Source organism: Athene noctua, chromosome Z (assembly GCF_965140245.1).
Source record: "Athene noctua chromosome Z, bAthNoc1.hap1.1, whole genome shotgun sequence".
NCBI classification, from domain to species: domain Eukaryota; kingdom Metazoa; phylum Chordata; class Aves; order Strigiformes; family Strigidae; genus Athene; species Athene noctua.
Window position 1 is genome coordinate 26,483,422 of NC_134077.1, and position 19,148 is coordinate 26,502,569.

Consider the following 19,148-nt stretch of genomic DNA (forward strand, 5'->3'; position numbering starts at 1 on the left):
ACTTCTTTTTGAAAATAGCTTAGGATAGTATCCCTGTACCAACGCATTTTCAGATATCCATCAGACCATTCCAATCTCAGGTATAAACCTTCTATGTAAATCATAGTAGATGGCTTTTCTGATACCTTAGATTACCACAGGTAACACTACAATATAGCTGGGACCTCTAAAACCATGTACATATTAGAAATTATTTCTGAAAATATAGTGATATTATCACTAATATATTTTATAAAAATACTAAAATGCAACTAGTTAAGGAATCTAAACTGTACTGCATTTTTCCAAGCAAGTATTTCAAAAGGCATTTGTGTTTCTAAGAAACATGTGTTCTCCAGATGCTTGGTACTCTATTGAAATTGAGACACTAGGCGAAATAATTTTCCTTATGTAGAAATTTGCCCTGGTTGATATATCGTTTTGATATATTTTGGTTTTCAGTACTGAATATCTAGTCTGTCTGTGCTCAGAAAGAGGATTTTACTGTGTATTAACATAAAAATGGAAAACCAAATGGTAGAGCACATGAAGCAGTATGATAGGCACTAAGATATTCAGGATAAAATCATATAATCATAGAATGGTTTGGGTTGGAAGGGACCTTAAAGATCATCTAGTTCCATCCCCCCTGCCATGGGCAGGGACACCTTCCTGGGATCCAACCTGGCTTCTATGGGAAACCTATTCCAGTGCTTCACCACCCTCATAGTGAAGAACTTCTTGATTACATCTAATCTAAATTTCTTACATCTAATCTAAATCTACCCTCTTTCAGTTGAAAGCCATTAAGCCTTTTCCTATCACTACATGCCCTTGTAAAAAGTTCCTCTCTAGCTTTCCTGTAGCCCTCTTTCAGTACTCGAAGACCACTATAGAAGGTCTCCCCAGAGCCTTCTCCAGGCTGAACAACCCCAACTCTCAGACTGTCCTCATAGGAAAGGTGCTCCAGCCCCCTGATCATCCTCGTGTCCCTCCTCTGGGCCTGCCCCATCAGGTCCATGTCCTTCTTATGTTTGGGGCCCCAGAGCTGAAAACAGCACTGCAGATGGGGTGTCACGAGAGCAGAATAGAGGGGGAGAATCACCTCCCTTGGCCTGCTGGCCACACTTATCTTGATGCAGCCCAGGGTATGGTTGGCTTTCTGGGCTGTGAGCGCACAATGCTGACTCATATTCAGTTTTTCATCCACCAGTACCCCAAGTCCTTCCCCACAGGGCTGCTCTCAATGCATTTATTGCCCAGCCTGTATTTGTGCTTGGGATTGCCTTGATCCATGTGCAGGACCTTGCACTTGGCCTTGCTGAACTTCATGAGGTTTGCACAGGCCCACCTCTCAAGCCTGTCCAGGTCCCTCTGAATGTCATCCCTTCCTTACAGCGTGTCAATCACACCACTTGACTTGGTGTTGTTGGCAAATTTGCTGAGGGTGCACTCAATCCCACTGTCCTTGTTGCCAACAAAGATGTTAAACAGCACCTGTCCCAACACTGACCCCTGAGGAACACCACTTGTCACTGCTCTCCACTTGGACATTGAGCCATTGAACACATCTCTTTGAGTGTGACCATCCAGTGAATTCCTTATGCACTGAGTGGTCCATCCATCAAATCCGTGTTTCTTAATTTAGAGACAAGAATGTCATGCGGGACAGTGTCAAATACTTCGGACAAGTCCAGGCAGATGATGTCAGTTACTCTTCCCTTATCCACCAATGCTGTAACCCTGTTGTAGAAGGCCACCAAATTTGTCAGGCATGATTTGCCCTTAGTGAAGCCATGTTGGCTGTCACCAATCACTTCCTTATTTTCCATTTGCCTTAGCATATTTTCCAGGAGGATCTGCTCCATGATCTTGTAGGACACAAAGATGAGACTGATGGGCCTGTAGTTCCCCAAGTCTTCCTTTTTTCTTTTTAAAAATGGGGGTTATGTTTCCCCATTTCCAGTCACTGGGAACTTCACCAAACTGCCACAATTCCTCAAATATGATCGATAGTGGCTTAGCCACTTCATCTACCAGTTCTCTCAGGACCCACAGATGCATCTCATCAGATCCCATGGACTTGTGCCCTTCAGGTTCCTTAGATGGCCTCAAATCTGATCCTCTCCTGAAGTGGGCAATTCTTCATTCTTCTACTCCCCGCCTTTGCCTTCTGCATCTTGGACAGTGTGGCTGAAACCCTTGCCAGTGAAGGAAAAAAAGTCCTTGAGTACCCCAGCCTTCTCCATATCCAGAGGAACCAGGTCTCCTGTTTCCTTCTAGAGAGAGCTCACATTTTCCTTAGTTTTCCTTTTATCACCAACATACCTATAGAGTTTTCTTGTTGCCCATGACATTCCTGGCTAGATAATAACTCTGTCAGGGCTTTGGTCTTCCTAACCTGATCCCTGGCAGCTCAAATAGTTTCTCTGTATTTGTCCCTGTCTTTGCTTCCACCCTCTGTAGGCTTCATTTTTGTGTTTGAATTTGTCCAGTAGCTCCTTGTTCATCCATGCAGGCCTCTTGGCATTTTTGCCTGACTTCCTTCTTGTTGGGAGGCATCACTCCTGAGCTTGGAGGAGGTGATCCTTGAATATTACTCAGCTTTTTTGGGCCCCTCTTCCCTCTGGAGCTTTACTTATGGTACTCTGCCAAAGGGGCCAAAGCATGCTCTCATGAAGTCCAGAGTAGCAAGCTTGCTGTGCATCCTACTCACTGCCCTAAGTGTCTTGACATCCGCCATTTCATGGTCACTGCAGCCAAGGCTTCCCTTGACCTTCACACTCCCCATGAACCCTTCCTTGTTGTTGAGAACAAGGTCCAGCATAGCACATTTCCTTGTTGGCTGCTCTATCACTTTGAGAAGGAAATCATTATCAACACATTCCAGGAACCTCTTGGATTGCTTATGCCCTGCTGTGTTGGCCCTCCAACAGATACCGGTGTGGTTGAAGTCCCCATGAGGACCAGGGTTTGTGAACATGAGCCTGCTCCTATCTGTCTATAGAGGGCCTCATCTGCTTGGTCTTCCTGGTCAGGTGAGCTGTTGCACACCCACACTGTAATGCCTCCTGTCCCTGCCCCACCTTTGATCCTGACTCATAAGCTCTTGGTCTGCTTCTCATCCATCTCCAGGCAGAGCTTCATGCGCTCCTACTGGTCACTAATAGAGGGATACACCTCTCCTCTTCTCCCCTGTCTGTCCTTCTTAAAAAAGCATGTCTCCTTCCATTCCAGCACTGCAGTCATAGGAACCATCTCACCATGTCCCTGTGATGCCAATAAGGTTATAGTTCTGCAGGCGTGTGCACATCTCTAACTCCTTTTGTTTGTTCCCCATGCTATGTGCATTTGCGTACATGCATCTAAAGTTAGCATAAAGCTGACTTACAGTCTGGAATTCCGTTGTGTTGCTCTCTCCCACTAACTTATATTCCCTTTGCAGTCTCTGGGCATCTATTGCTCACACTGCCATCAAACTGGTACAAGTGGGTTGGATCAAGGTTTCCCTTTGCTGGTAACTTTAGTTCAAAGCCCTCTTCACCGGCTTGGCAAGCCTATGACCAAAGAGGCTCCTCCCCTTCTCTGACAGATGGACCCCATCAGCCCCCAGCAGACCAGGTTTCTTAAAGCGAATCCCGTGGTCTAAGTAGCTGAACCCCTGGCTGTGGCACCAGTCCTGTAGCCGTTTGTTGATTTGACAGATTCAACTGGCCCTTTCAAACCCTTTCCCTTTGACCAGGAAGACTGATGAAAAAGCTGTCTGCACTCCAGAGTCCCTCACTGCTGATCCCAGGACTTTGTAATCCTTCTTGATACTCCTCAGACTGCTCCTGGCTGTATCATTGGTGTCCAAATTAAACAACAGCAGCAGATTATAGTCAGTGGACTGTACAAGGATTGGTAGTCTCTTGGTGATGTCCGATTCAAGCCCCCAGTAAGCAGCACACCTCTCTGGACAGTGCATCAAATCAGCATATGGGTGCCTCCATACCTCTTAGAAGAGAGTCGCCTACTACTATCACCCACTGCTTTTTCTTAGTTGCACTGGTTGTTACACGGGAGTAGACCAGGCTGCCTTACTCAGCTCTAGCATCTCTCCTGATGTGATGGGTCTTTCCTCTTCAGTCTGCAGAGCAGTGAATTGGTTCTGCAACCTCAGGCTTCCAGGGAATTCTCTTCCTCTGACACGTCCTTGCCTTTGCAAGCTTCCATTCTTCTGCATTATTGGCTCCGTGTGTGCTGGTGGGAGAGTTTTTGGCTGTTTGGCGCTTGGAACCAGCTGTCTAACTCCTTGTCAGCCTCCCTGATGCTACAGGGCCTTCTCACTGCCTGCTGCAGCTCAGCTGCCTGCTGCAGGAGTTCCTCCAGCTTGACACACCTTCAGCAGGCAGCCTGCTGCCTGTCCCTGACCCAGGAGAAAGGTCTAGGCCCGTCTTGCAGTCCGAGGTCTGCGCTGCAGCCTCTCCCTTCAGCAGCTCCATCTGAGTGAGAGGCATTGGCCACTGCTGGGGTGGATGGTGCAGACACCCCAGCAACAGCTGCAGCCTTTGCTCTCAGAGGAGTGCCTGCCAGCCTGCCTTCAGGGTTGGGTGGGATGAGTGCCCTTGGCAGAGGGTCACAAAACGATGCCCTGCAGTCAAAATAACTTTAATATAAAATAACTAATATTTTTTCAAAGCTTGTTAGCAAGCATAGTCTTTCAAGTTTTACTTACACGTTTTGCAGGGTAAGTTCCAATTTTATTTCATGTTGAAAATATCAGAATTGATTGGGTGAAGTAAATGAGGCAAGATCAACTTGAATTCTTGTGTACCAAATGGTTACATTCACTTAAGGAATTAAATTCCCATTTGAAAAAAAATTTCCATTGTGTTGGTATAAATTAAAGCTGAAGAAAGAGCAGTCTAAAGCTGAGAGTAATGTTTATTTCCAGCATATTTGAAATATAATTATCTTTGGAAAGCATGTACAGATATGACCCAAAGAAATAAAATATATGGCAAGGTTATAAAGGGTCAGGTTTTGCTGAGTGACACTGAGGATGCTTTTGTGCAAAGTAAACATATTTACCCTGAAAAACCTTGGATTCCTTCCCAAGGACACCTCTACCTATTGAGCAACAACAAAAAAAAGTGAAAGATCACATGTAGATGTTTGTTTACATTCACTAAAGAGTAATAGATTTTCTGTATGTTTTAAAAACTTCGCAGAGCAGAAGATAGAGCAATGTTCTCAGCATAAACCAGCGATTCTCGTACCAACTCTGAAGTTAGTCTGTACACTTCCATCAGGATGTTCTCACACAGAGGACATTTTTTGGAAAACAATACCTTTTAACTGCTTAATTAAATAGTCAGTCAGACATGTAGAATAATATCCAGACAAAAGAAGTAGTTCCTTATTTTTAGGGAGAGGAGTAATGTATCATTGGAGTCTAAAAATAAATATTCTAAAATTAGAGCATTGTAAGTTATGGTTACACTGGAAGCTACTAAAATACAAAGGCAGGATTCTCTAGAGAATATTACTGCTTTCTTATTCTGTCTGTTAGATCATATTCCTGATGTAAAATATGCTTTGCAGAATGTCTGCCAAGGTGACTCTAGTTGAGACAGTATCTTTGGAAGGGACTAAGGTCAGCATGGAGCTCTGTAAATAGGAAGGAGGACAGAGTTTAGGCACAGGGAAAGAGAACTCTGCTACAAGTGTAAATTCTCTACTTGTTCCCCAGGACGTTGTTTCTGTCTTCCTGATGCCCTTTTCTGTCAGGCAGCTGCTTTCTTCAATGTACAATGCCATCTTCTTTTCTCTGACTATTGTTTTATGAATAACGCATGCTGGTTATAGACTTCCATGTTGTTTGCAACAGCATTACTGGAGTAACATCCAAACTGAACAAGCAGTTCACTACTAGTTAGTAGTGCTGTAGAGCTTAATGAAATAATGCTGTAGACTTCAGGAGGTGTATCTCACAATTATATAAAAATCACATTTCCAAGTTATTAATATCAATATTCTATCCCAAGAAAAAAATTGATTCAATAAAAATTACAACTGCAGCATGAAAAGCTTAAATTAATGCAGGTGAAGTCTTTGTATTTTGTGTTCTACCAGCTGTGCAACAGTGTTCATAGCCACGTTCAGTGTACAGTATCCACCCTCCAGATTAAAAACCATAAAGGAAATTACCTTTAATGATACGATAGTAATACTAGTCTGCTCAAACAGCATGAATATCCTTGGTTCTCCCTTTCTACCTACTGTGGTACTGTATGAATACCAGATATATAAACAGGAGAAACACATGGGAATAAGTTACTTCTTCTGTATTTGGCCCTGATGGTAGATTACTTTGTATAACTCTGGTGTTTGCTTTCTTTTGAAAGGATACTGAAAAATGTAGAAGCAGCTCAGAAACTGCAAAATAAGAGTATCTTCCCAAGAAGTTACTGCAGAGTCATTCACATCCTAGTTTAACTTGTGCTAACTGGTTCATGTTACTGTTACCTATGAACAGATGGCGAAAGGCACACTTGACCACAGCTGTAAATGGAGTACCTAGAGACAGTATATGAGTCTATTAAATCCAAGATAAAATTTGGTTAAATAAGGCCAGGCATTCCTTAGTTAAGTGTGTGACTGCTATCAAGACTAGGGGAGGGCAGGGAGTTAAGCTTTCACACATGTTTTGGGAAAAACATTTTTGTGGCAGTTTTATATACACTGAATTACTAACACTGTAGGTTAATTCTTGTACTTCACCTGTATTAATTGCAAGACTGTATTATCTGAACATATTTAATCTTTCATCCAATTCTCCTTGTTAATTTTGTAGTCAAAATGCATAGCATCCAGAAATGGTTTAGAAATGGAATAGAATGATACTCATTTTAATTAGTTGTTATCGAAAACTTTAAATTACAGGCAAATATTGTTTAATTATATATTTTACATATTAAAATAACATTAATTTCTGAGGTTTCCGCTAAGTTTGATACTACCTGATTTTTTTTTCTTAATGTCAAGTAGTTTAGAGGCCATGGTTGACTCCTTGGGTCTTAAGTGAAGAACCTTAACAGAAAAGAAAACAATTTAAGTTATTTGAAAGTTTCTAGAAAGATGTGTTTCAGTTTGCTGTGAAATAATAAAATAGTATTGTGTCATGATGTAGCCAAGGTTTTTTCTAATTATGTCTTCCTACTCGTGTTACCCTTTATATTTCTTTTACTCATTTTTTTTAGGACTGAGATTTACTTAATTCAGAAAGTTTATGGGTAAGTTTAGAGGCTCATTCCATACCATCCCTATGTAGCCAATGGCTAGAAAAAAAGGGTGATTTTTTTTTTTTTTTCTCACAAGAATGTTCAGAGTATCTAAATAATTCTTGTGACCTCAACTACAAATCAAAGGTGGTTTTTTTGAGTGATAGCCAATGCCTCTAGTGTTTTTTGAGGCACTTAGCCAAAATGCTTTCAGCACTCATTCAGGTATGCAGAGAGCATAGCAAGTGCCATGCCAGCTTTCACGGCAAAATTTGATTTTTAAAGTTGACTTTTGTAAAACCCTGCTTTGGTAAACTTATGAATAATTGCAGTGAACACACTGAAGGCAGGGAAGACTGATAAGGGCAAAAGCTGTTGCTACTAGGCTGGAAAAGAGCATTCAAATTAAAGTTGATAGCAGCTCATTTATGGTTATGAGCTCATTCTGTATTAGGATGACAAAAAGCCTTAAAATAAAACATGCAGAATCCTAATGAGCTTTAAAAGGAAATTAACATTTCGTCTTGAAATCTCTCCTAGTGAAGGAAGACCTTCCCCCAGAGTGGAACTGCTGCATAACATAGACCCCATGTTTGTGGATGACTTCCCATGTGAGTATGCTATTGATTGTGCATGTCTTATTAAACATATAGTTTATCTTACGAACACTCCTTCTTTTCCTTAAGTGAAATATTTCCTTCTAGGTGAAACAAAATAGAGTCAGATGCCTTCTGTTTTAAGTAAACAGCTTCAAAGTACAGAAACATCATCCCCCAGGTGCTTTAAGTCCTTACGGAATTGTGACCGACGTGCACTTCCTGTTTCAGAGAGCTCTGGAGCACTGCTGAGTAATGAATAAAGTGCTCTGCGTCATGGAAATGTTGAGGAGCATCCATGTGCCTGAAGCGCATGGGGAAGTGCGCTGCCAAAAAGCCATACAAAACCCAGTCTTCAGTGCTCCAGGTTGGCAGGTAGCTCCCAGTGAACTGCTCGCCCTAATGCATCGTTACATCTATACAATATGACCTTTCAAATGGAAAACTTGAGTTTGTGAGAAGCTGACAAGTTCCAAGCCTTGTGATTGCTTTTGTTCCATAATCACGTGGATTGGATCTTTAATGCCATAATCACATGAATTGGAGCTTAAGTTTGCCAATTCAGTCACAGATGAAGTGCTCTTTAAGCACCATCTGTTTTATGATTCAATATTATTAGTTTGCTCAGGAATACAAACTCCTCAAGCAGACATTTTTTTCATACAGAATATTGGAACAGGTTCTTTTGAGTGTTTTTACAGTGTTTCTGTATTTCATTAAATAAAGAAATAACTCCAGGCAGAGGAAAACTAATGCAGTGGGGACAGTGATCTGTTGCCTGCACACAGATTCACATTGTGCTGTAGTAACGGGACAAAAAGGGGTAAGGTGGCTTTCTGCAATGCACATCTTGTTCTGTGATGCTTTTCTCAAAAGGAGCAACATTGTGCCTATCTAGTGCTGGCTGGACAGCACTGCCTGCAATTAACTCCGACATACTGATGGAATTAAGGTGTGGCTACTCTAACATCCATTTAAAGGATGCTCAGTGAATCATAGCATTCCTGTATGACATTATGCCCTGATGTGCTATTCTCAGGCATACTTCAGAGACCATCTTTTCCTTCTGGGAACTGCCATGGCTGAGCTCAGTGGAGACATTTGAGTAGACAGACTCCTGATATAAATAGAAGGGGGATGAGCAGAGGAGGTTTTCAGGAGTCTAAGCTCAGAAAATTCTTCCCTAGATTGCTTCCATGATGCCATACACTGGTAATACTTCACTGCTACATATAGCATGTCTTTACTTTTTGTGTGCATTGTGTGAGATGTGGGCAGGGAGCAGGGCAGGTGAGCAGAAGATGTAAATGGTACTTTTATGCTGGATGAGATATGACTTTCAAGCATCATGAACAGTGCAGGGGGTATGCATACCTGTAAATTGACAATGTTTTTACGTACCTTTCAAGACTGCAGTCATTAAAAACAAAAACATAGCTCTTCACCCACATGTCTTTATGCTCCATAGAGGATTTCCCTGTCTCTTCTCAGCGAAGGGCTATAATTCTGGCAAGTTACTTTGTGCCACTTGTTTTGCGTTCTCCCTTAATAGCACTTTTGATCAGGAACAGGTAGAGTTGACCTCTAAATCAGTATACCTTACATTTTTCCTAGTTTTGATTTTATAATACCATTCTTAAAGGATTTGAGAGTAAGTAATTGTATTTCTGATAGGTTTGACAAGATGTATCACTGTTTTACATGACAAAATATACATTAGACTGTGCTTTTTCAGATCACTGTTCTTCTAATTAACGTACTATTTCTAATGCAACAGAACATGTTAATTTATAGTCCACTGTTGGCGACAAGAAATCCAGCTTTCTTAGTACTTCATCTATTGTCATAACGTGCTCAATTTCTTATAAATTAACTGGAAGTTGGAATGGTTTTGTGCTTTGCAGAATGAATCGTTTTAATATTTTTGATTTTGTTTTTGACCCAGCTAGTGAAATTATGCTTTGTCATATAAGGATTAAAATTTCTACTTAGCAATTTATTAGGAGTAACTGTATATATATGTAACTCAGCTGATTTCTACTTAGTGTCTGTTTTTCGTTTTTGCAAATTGAGTACTAAGTTCAGAATTAATATAGATGATGTTGATATGGATAAATTAGGGAGACACAAAGCTTGGAATATGCAAGTACTTTCAAATTTTCAACGATCATGGCTCCCTTCATGTTTTTAAAAAAAGCATCTTAAACTAAACTGTCCATACATTATTCCTGTCACCAAAGGGATAAATTTTGTCTCACTCTGGACTCTTACTCTTTCCTTGACTGTTAATTGTTTCTTTGTCCTAACTGTTCTAAGAGTACTCTTCTGTCTACAGTGCTAAAATATATGTTTTGCTGGGTTCTTTCTCACCTCCTCTGTAGTCTTTGGCCTTCTTTATGCCCATCTTTCCCTTGTCGTAGTCTGCTTAAAAAAGCACATTACCTAAATCAACTTGTGTCAGTTGAAATATTCATAATTACACCAATACTTTCTTTTTCGTAGAAATTGAATTACAAAGTAAAATAATGACTGGGAGATTAGCCAGATCTTTTGGGTTGCAGAGTACTGTCAAGGAGCAAAGAGGAAATTAAATTTTAAGGTACTGTTAGACATAACCAGAAAAACTTCTAGGATGTTGTGGATAATTGGGAGTTCTGAGCACATTATTATTAAGGAAGACACTGTACTGTTGTAGTTGTGCATACATAGGCATTAAGTGATTGTTGTATTCAATGCAGGTTCAGTGCTCCTGAACTCTTGAATGCGTTTGCATTCGTTCAACATAATATTTTTATTTATCTTCATCTGTGTCTGAATGAACTAGTACTGTGTATTTTAAGTAGCATGAATGGTGGGATGTCTCATGCAATTCACTGATTTTTTTTTTTTTACCGAAGTAGGTAAGGTTTGTTCTGTTCAGATTTTTTACATCAAAATGAGCATTTCTTAGGGGGAAACTTATGCAAAATACATTAATTTATTTAGTGTAAATTTAACGGTTACAGCCAAGTATTCAGCAGAATGTTAACTTAAAGGTAGGATGTGCTGTCTTGATTACAGTGCTAACTACATCTTTGCTGCTGTGGTCTGTTAGAACTGACCTTGACCTGCGTCTTTACCGCTTGTGGGGTAGCATCATACAGCTTTTCAAGTTCTCAGACTGAGTACTGGTTTTTGAGCTCTAAGCACCAGCCAGGGTTACTCCAGCAGATCTGATGAATCTACTGATCATCATCTACTTACCCTTTTTCAGAAGCTCATGTTCAGTGGTAAATACTATAGCTCTGCAGTAGTCTTGTGTCAAAGTACTGTACTTCTCTCCTATTGTTAATACTAAACAGTATAAGAGGGAAGACACTGTGAACTAGTTTGTCTGCAGTTTTATCTTACAAAAAACATGCTGACAGGTCTTATTTCACTTTCAAGTAATTGGCCTCTCTCAGAGGGCAGACTTTCTTCATTCAAATATAAACCTTTCCAGTGGTCTGAAACATATTGCAGTGTTTCAGACTGTAATTTCTCATTTGTCATCTTCAGTGCTATTAACAAGGTCCCTGTCTGTAACGGCAAACTTTGCCTGCAGGCTCCCTCTGACCTGTGGCAGCCCAGTGGAGAGGTCAGGGTTAAAAACAATCTTTTCTCTTAATGAACTTGATCTGGTTTGCAGTGCAGACCTACAACAATTGTGGTGGTGTAATGGAGGAGTCAGTGGAGCGAAAAAACAGGGTGTAATCTCCAAAAACTGGGATGAGGAGGGAGTGGGTTGCAGTGTTTGATGGTGAGCTATTGCTGATTACCAGCCTGTCCTCTCCCTTTCTCCCATCCTTTCCTCCCTCTGGAAATCACATGGTAACAAGATGAGTGTTCTGCCTTATCAGCTTTCAGACTACTCTGGGTGGCAGGGGGAAAGAGTAGGGAAGGTTTCTACCACATGAGCCAGCTGAATCAACTTGTCCTATAGCTATATGACTGGGAGCGGTTTGGGAGTCTGTGGTTGGTGGCCAATGGGGGGACTGGCCACAGGACCCAGCAGCTAAGATCAGCTCAGGCCACAAGGGAGCTTCAGCCAGAGGCAGTAGTTTCATGGAGTTTAAGCTGGTGTGAGTTGCTTCTGCTACCATAGAGGAAATCCTGCCTCCCACAGTGCCTCACCATCACTCCCCTCTCTCGCAGGTCGCCAAAACCACTCACAGAGCCAGGCTATGAGCCAGGTCAGGATATTGGTTCAGAATTTAATAACCCATTTTTTAAAAAATTTCTTTGGATGTGTGTTAGATAATCAAGTGATCATTCTGGCACAAAGGATGGGACTAGAAGGAATTTCGGGGGAAACGTGAGACTGATTCTGTTGTCTCTGAAATTAAACCCTGAGGTTTCTCTTCCATATGTGATGAAGTGATCCAGTAAGTTTCTGCTGGGTATGTGCTTCACTTCCTCCCCTCCCCATTACCAGCTGCTTACTCCTGATGCTTACTTTGCATCCATGCTGGCACTTCTTAGATACCTCCATGGACTGATCCAACTTGCTGGCTTGGTTTTACTCTGTCACGTAAGTTGAATCTGCTCATTGAATGGACTGATGGATGCCGGAGGCAGCACGAGGCAGGGGTGAGGAGGGCCCTGAGGTTGGAAGTGGGGAGGTAGAGGGAGAGCCAACCCTCCATGTTCTCTCTGGCTGCTCCTGGAGCCAGAGCCCCAGGGGAAAGGAGTGGAGAATCACACTGGTTGGACCTCATGCTAAACCAGTCTGGTGAACTCTGCAGATGGAGCTGGACCCAGGCTCCTCAGAGTTTGTTGCTCCTCACCCTCCTTGCTAAAAGCCATCACTTTTGTCTTTCTGGTTGTTTCTTCATCACCCTGTTGGTTATTTTCAAAAGTGATGAATATATGTCTCAATTGTTGGATCTCAGTGTAGATTTGTAATTTATCAGAGAGTTTGCAATTACATAAAAAAAGCAGGATGTTGGTATGAAAGATCTACTGTCTTCCATTTTCTGTTAATTTTAAGAGTTTGGTAGTAAAATAGGAGAACTAAAAACAGAAAGCTAAAATTATGTTGAAACAGAGTATCATTTTCTCTGTAATGTATAGCTTAAGAAAGTGCATATAAAATGCATACAGTAACTTAAAAGTTTCATAGACCAAAAATCTGATTTACATGTGTTGGAAGGAAAAAGAAACAAAATTGTTTTGCCCAATTTTTGTGACTTTGTCTTTAAAAAAGAAAAGTCAAGTTGTTGATGGTTTGGCAGCTGTGTGGGTGACATCAGCTCTTCCATTTGTGAAAGATCTGTTTTCTTTTAGACAGCCTTATGGCATTTCATCAAGTTTTGGTGATTCAGCTGAATTAAAAACCAACTGGATTTAAGTCTAAATTCCCCTAACTGCTAAACCAAACATATTTCTGACCACACAGTCATTGCTAGATGGTCTGTCTTGAAGCAGTATTGAAACTTTATATCCCACAGAAGGCAATTTTAGTTTGAGAATCGGGACTAAATGACATGGTGAAAGGAAATATACCCTTTAATTCAGAGTTGTTAATCAAAATCTGTCAGTACACACTGTATTATTTTTTAATTCCACTTGCTAAATTTATTAATGAATTTAGTGACTTTCACATGATCTTGTAGACTACACGTGTAGCATCACTTTATCTTCAAAAAGAATTTTAATTTCTTTAAATTAAAGATGTATTCAAAATACATATGTTGCTGGGTGGGGTTGTTTTAGGCTGAAAAAACTTTTACCTTCATTTAAAGTTCCAGACTTAACCAAAAACTAAAATTTCAAAGGCATAATAAAATTGTAGACTGCTAATTGTAGTCAATTTATTTTGAAGATATCTATTCATAGAAGCACACATCCAAGACAGAGAACTTGTAAAGACATTTTGTGATTTTTCTCCAAACTTTTATTTGCCTTGAGCAAGATTAATCAAACTTTACACTGCTCTCCTTGACATTTGAAAAAAGGCATTAGCTCATATATTGCACTATTAATTGCCAAAATAAATGATTGTTTATAAAGGACTAGGTCTGCTATATGCAGAATGAATATATGATATATTACAATAGAGAAAACAGTTCTGGAACTGATGTATCATTCATGGCCATTAAAATTGCATTATAATGGCTGTAGCTTTATGTATTATATCTGTACATATACAAAAATGATTCATCTTGTTTAAGGAATACACACTCTAGGCTCCTTTAGATTTCATTTATTACTTATATTGTCCAGGTTAAAGATGATGTCTGAGGCTGCTCCCCAGAAGTGATTTCTTCCTCAGTTTTATTACTGGTGATATAGCAAGTTTAGAATTATGTAGCTGGCTTAGAAGTATTAAAAAAAAAAAAAGTGAAAAAATAATCTCTGTTAATGGAGTTACTCAGTAGCAGCAGAAGGGATAGGTATGCATGAATATGTTATGTGGCTTTGAATGGGATAAATATACTCCATCTCTGTGCCAGGCTAAGACCCAGAATCCACTCTCAGTGTCAAAGGTGTGCAGAAAGGTGACCAGCATGGTTAGCTGACTGAGCTTACATAGCAATAGCTGGAATTGGAGAATGTGAAGAATGGGAGAAAAGACACATACATTCTTTGCTCCTCTGAATTTCCATTTCTCTGCAAAATTATACATATGCTTGCTGACTATCTGGACTCTGTCATCTTTTCATTACAAGAAAATCATAGATTCCAGTGACCCCCTGTAAGTTTATAAGGCAGGAGCTGCCAACATGACCCTGAGCATGGCCCTCAGCCACTTCATGCAGTGCTTTTCATGCTGGTCTGGCAGTTTTGGGCAGAGCTCAGCTTCACTCCCTAATGGGAGACCAGTGTTCGAGCCAGCTCTGCTGTCATTCATGTCAGAGATAAGTGGTGGTGGGTTTTTGGCTGTTGGCTATATGAAGTTTCTGGGGTGTAGCTCTTGCTGATGGGAAGTTTGGACAGTGGTTGTACATTGTGTTGGCTTTTAGCCCTCCCGCATCTCGGTGTGAACCATCCATCACTGCAGTATTCAATACTAAGTGTACAGGGATTGCACGTTTGGTGGGTCTCATAAATATTAATTCCCATGTTTCCTTTGGGATGTAGATAATCTATTTTAGAATTTAGAAATGTTAAGTCACTTGATAAAGTGTCTAATGCCAGTATCATGACTGGAATTCAGAAATCCCTCAGTACTACTTATTTTTTATGCTTCATAATATACAATACCTATTTGAACATAACACTAACATTTTATATTTTTATGCTAGTCTTGACATGAATGTTAGATTACATTTTTTAAATGAGATATCTCTGTGCTATAAACCTGTAAAGTTTTAATTGTGCAAAGGATATTAGACTCAGGTTATACACTGCTCAGATCTCTTTACCTTGAACAACAGCGATGCAAGTGGGGTCTTGGTATTTCATGTATAAGACCATCTCCGCATGACTTTTGATGTCTTCAATAATTCATAAGTACTATTCCATTCGGTTCAAATCTGTTTTCTGGGAAAAAAAAAAAAAAGATCTTTTTTTCTTATTTTTCCATCAAAAGTTGAGCATTTTCTTATACTATCTCTCATTTTGTGGTTTGACCTTGTAGACTGTATTAATGTTTGTTCTTATTTAGTAATAATCTGGATAAATGCTTTGCCCTGTTGATGTTCATGGGGATATTTTCCTGCCATGACTAATACTAGATTTTAGTCGATTGTTTGTGTGGTGTGTTTTTTTGTAAAGATATAATCTGTTGTAAAATCAAGGTGAATGCTTTGAAAGAAGAACAAGAGTAATTTTGTATGCTTTGTTGAAATTAAGAAGATTATGCATTTTGAAAGGTAGGAGACCGAGTTTGATACTCTAGTATAAATCTTTCCTTTGGAATCAAACATTAGTATGAGAAAACTGAAAACAGAAGGGGTAGTAGTGGATTTATATGTTCACAGCATTCAACTAAGTGAATTAAGGTAGGTGAGCTTCTCTGGGTGAGTCGGTTACATCAGCGTAAAGGTAGGAAGTTATACAGTCTCAGGTCTTATCTGTTTCTTGGAGATCAGTATTCTATTCATTCTTCCAAGGTTAAGGTCACAGCTATTACTCAAATGTTTTTATTGTAACAAAGTAACAGAAAGACTCAGAGTTTTTTAGAAAACTCATTATTGCCATAAAGCAGCAAAAGGTCACAAAATGTCTCTCCTCAGTGAAGTAGCAAACCCCTTATTTCTTCAATTATTCATGGTCACACTACAGGCTGGAAGAGCCCTTGACATTTCCAGTTTCCTTGTTGAGGTGAAATAATTGCTCTATACATCATAGTTCAAAAAAAGATAGATAGTTAAAAGTACATATATGCAAAGGTCTTGTTAACCCACAGAGCCATCTGCATTTCAGCGTGACTGTAGTAAGCTTACCTTTCCTTCTGGCACATTTTCATAGACTATTATGTTAATTAAGGCATTGGACCTACAAGCACATGTGCAACTTAAAAAAATACCATATAAGTAAGGATGAGCAAAGACAAAGATCATACAGAATAACTAAAATGGAAAAATCTTCATTTTTGAAGGGCTACGACTGACTATTGAGCTATCATTTAGAAACACTGTAGAATATTTTGTTTATTCTATTGGTTATAAGCATGAAAGAAAAACTATTTGCTTTAAAAGAATGAGAAGGAAAGCAAAAATGAATCGACTTTATCTGTGTAAGGAAGTAAAAGTGTAGATGGAAGAAGGTGCTCTTTGAGCCTTTTCAAAAAACATTTTCACTCGGGTAGGGAGAAGACTTGTCTGTCTTCTGTAGTACAGACAATCAGTAACAACAGTGGTCCGTAGCAATGCAGTAGGCCTAGAAATAATCATGAAGAACTTGTTTAACTCTGGTATTAGTGATGAAGACGGAAAATGCTGCTTAATTAGACAGTGCTATTCAAAGCTATCTTGTAACTTTTAGCTTTGAGTTCTATGAGATTTTTTGTCTTTGGTGCTTCATAAGGAGTCAAAAGTCTAAGAAGCACTAAATAGCTCCTGATGATAGGTTTGTTAATATACAACAAACAATGTCTATGCAAAACCAGTCTGTTCACGAGCAAGATACTCCTATATATACTTCCCTTAAAACAGTCTAAATAATCTGCTTGGGCTCAGAGTCGTGTTCATATTTTAAAGTCAGACACTGAAACTTTGATATTTAACTTCTCCTGTAGTAAAAGAGTATTTTTTTCTGTATTTCCCTGTAGATTTTCTCTCAGAAAGACTAAATTGGCAATGGATGTAAAACAGCTACAAATCTAATAAAGCAAGTGTTGAGCAAGACTTTAAAATATGTGTATTTTCTGAGACATGCAGTAAGCTCTAAATTTGGCTTTATTGTGGATGATGGTGGTTGTGAGTTTTACCATAAGTATCCAAAACATTTTCTCCTGCCTGTTTCTCCACCTCTTCCTATGTCTCCATCTTTTCCCAAAATCCCAGTCATGGAAGTAGGAATTAATTCAGAGAAAATACAAGGAAGTTTCTTCCAACTATATATCCCAGAAAAGAATAGGCTAGACAATTATAGCATTATCCATTATAATCAGGAAGCTTTAAAAATTTCCTATGTTTTGTGGAAGATATCTCTACTTTCATTTTGACAGTACATTGACTAAGATTTGCTGAAGTTCAGCAGTTACCAGTAAAGACCTAAGACAATTTGCAGAGGATCAAACCGATCCTTCACAGAGTCAAGTTTAGCAAAAGGTAATTTTTGTCATGAAGTTTCCATTGTATAAATGCTAAAAATTAATTTCCAGTACAGCACCATCTAAAAATTTCTAATGCATCTGTGTGAAACACAGTGCAAATTTTTCTGTTCATGGGCAAGTGATAGTTTTGCCTGTGAAATCATCTACTTGCATCTAAGACTTTTTATGCTTCTGTAACTGTAGGGGAGAGAAATACTCCTTCCTCTCCAATTCTATTTATAAATATATGGAGAACAGCCATGTGTTTCCATATCCTTGACAAACAAATGAGACATTTAACAAGACTTTATCAATAGAAGATATATAAGGTCTAAGTCTGTCTCCTAATTGTAAAAATATTAACTATGCCTTTTGTTCTTTTGCTTTTTATTTCTCAATAAGATTTTCTTAGAAAATGTAGTCTTACCTTGCAGGTAAGTAGTTGATTCATCTGACTGGTTTAAGATTTTAGGGTCTGCATAGATTATATTACTACATTAGAGACAGTCACGATTTTCAGAGTGTGTGGAAGGTTTAATATTCATCAGTGGAAATGAAAAACGTACTACTTTGCTCTCAATGCTATAACCATTGTGTTCTAGTGTACATATTAAAAACTTGAACCATGTTCAATATATTATTTCCTCATATCTAGGAAGAAAAAATTCTTATCTTAAAGATTGTTGGTGTTTAATCCAAAAACATAAAGCAAAGAAATTTGAATAGAATGGAAAGCCAGTGTAATTTCTGACCCAATCCATAGATTCATACTGCTTTTATTATATGTGCAGCTGAACAGTGTGAAAAGTACATTTTTCAAACTACTAAAATGGCTTTCACTAGATATGGTATATGCTGAAAGGTATTTATATGTTCTTATATTCCCACATTAAACCTTCCTGCCACATTCTGTCTGTTCTCTCCAGATCCAGCTACTTCCAAAATGGGAAATAATGAAGGAAATCTGGATTTTTTTTTTCCCCACATACCATTCTGGTTTTTATGGTATAGTATAGTGTCCCTAATCTGGATTTATTTGTAGACTGCCTGCAACTCAAACTGTTGAGCAGACTACTTGCAAATGGAAACCATCCTGTGCCTACAGAATAGTTTGGATCTGTGGATGCTAGAAAAACATGTAGATCATTGAATTAAAATTTAGAAGATAGTTCAAATTGTGTACCCACTAAATTTGCTTATTTTCTTATATAAATTAAAAGTTTTAAGTACAAATTTGGTATGAGTGGAAAGTGAAATTACCGAAACCCATTTGGATATCCCATGATCAATTTCAGGGCTTATCTTCTGTGTTGTCACTCAAAATATTTGTATGTATTGTATGATGTGAAATGGAAAATATGGAGAAAACTTCCATCCTAGAGTTTCATGCTGTCTGTTGAGAACAAATCTCTCCTGAAAGATGTGAGATCACAGTTCAAAACCCTTTGTAACAATCAGGGTAACACAGGGCGTGAATTTGGATCTCTCAAGCCCAGTAATATATCTCCAGGTTGGGCTAGATTTTTGGAAGGGAGAGAAAATGTCTCATTTTGTCAGTTACATCCTCATATGAATTAACCCTTAGTT

General features: G+C 39.1%; 1 protein-coding gene across 1 annotated transcript in view; it reads left to right on the forward strand.

The window, feature by feature from the left end:
• ARSB (arylsulfatase B) overlaps positions 1 to 19,148 on the forward strand; it is a 67,981-nt gene that overhangs the window by 36,364 nt on the left and 12,469 nt on the right. Inside the window, exon 6 of the mRNA XM_074931960.1 lies at positions 7,785 to 7,855. Coding sequence (XP_074788061.1) covers positions 7,785 to 7,855 — 71 coding nt within the window. The remainder of the gene's footprint in view (positions 1 to 7,784; positions 7,856 to 19,148) is intronic.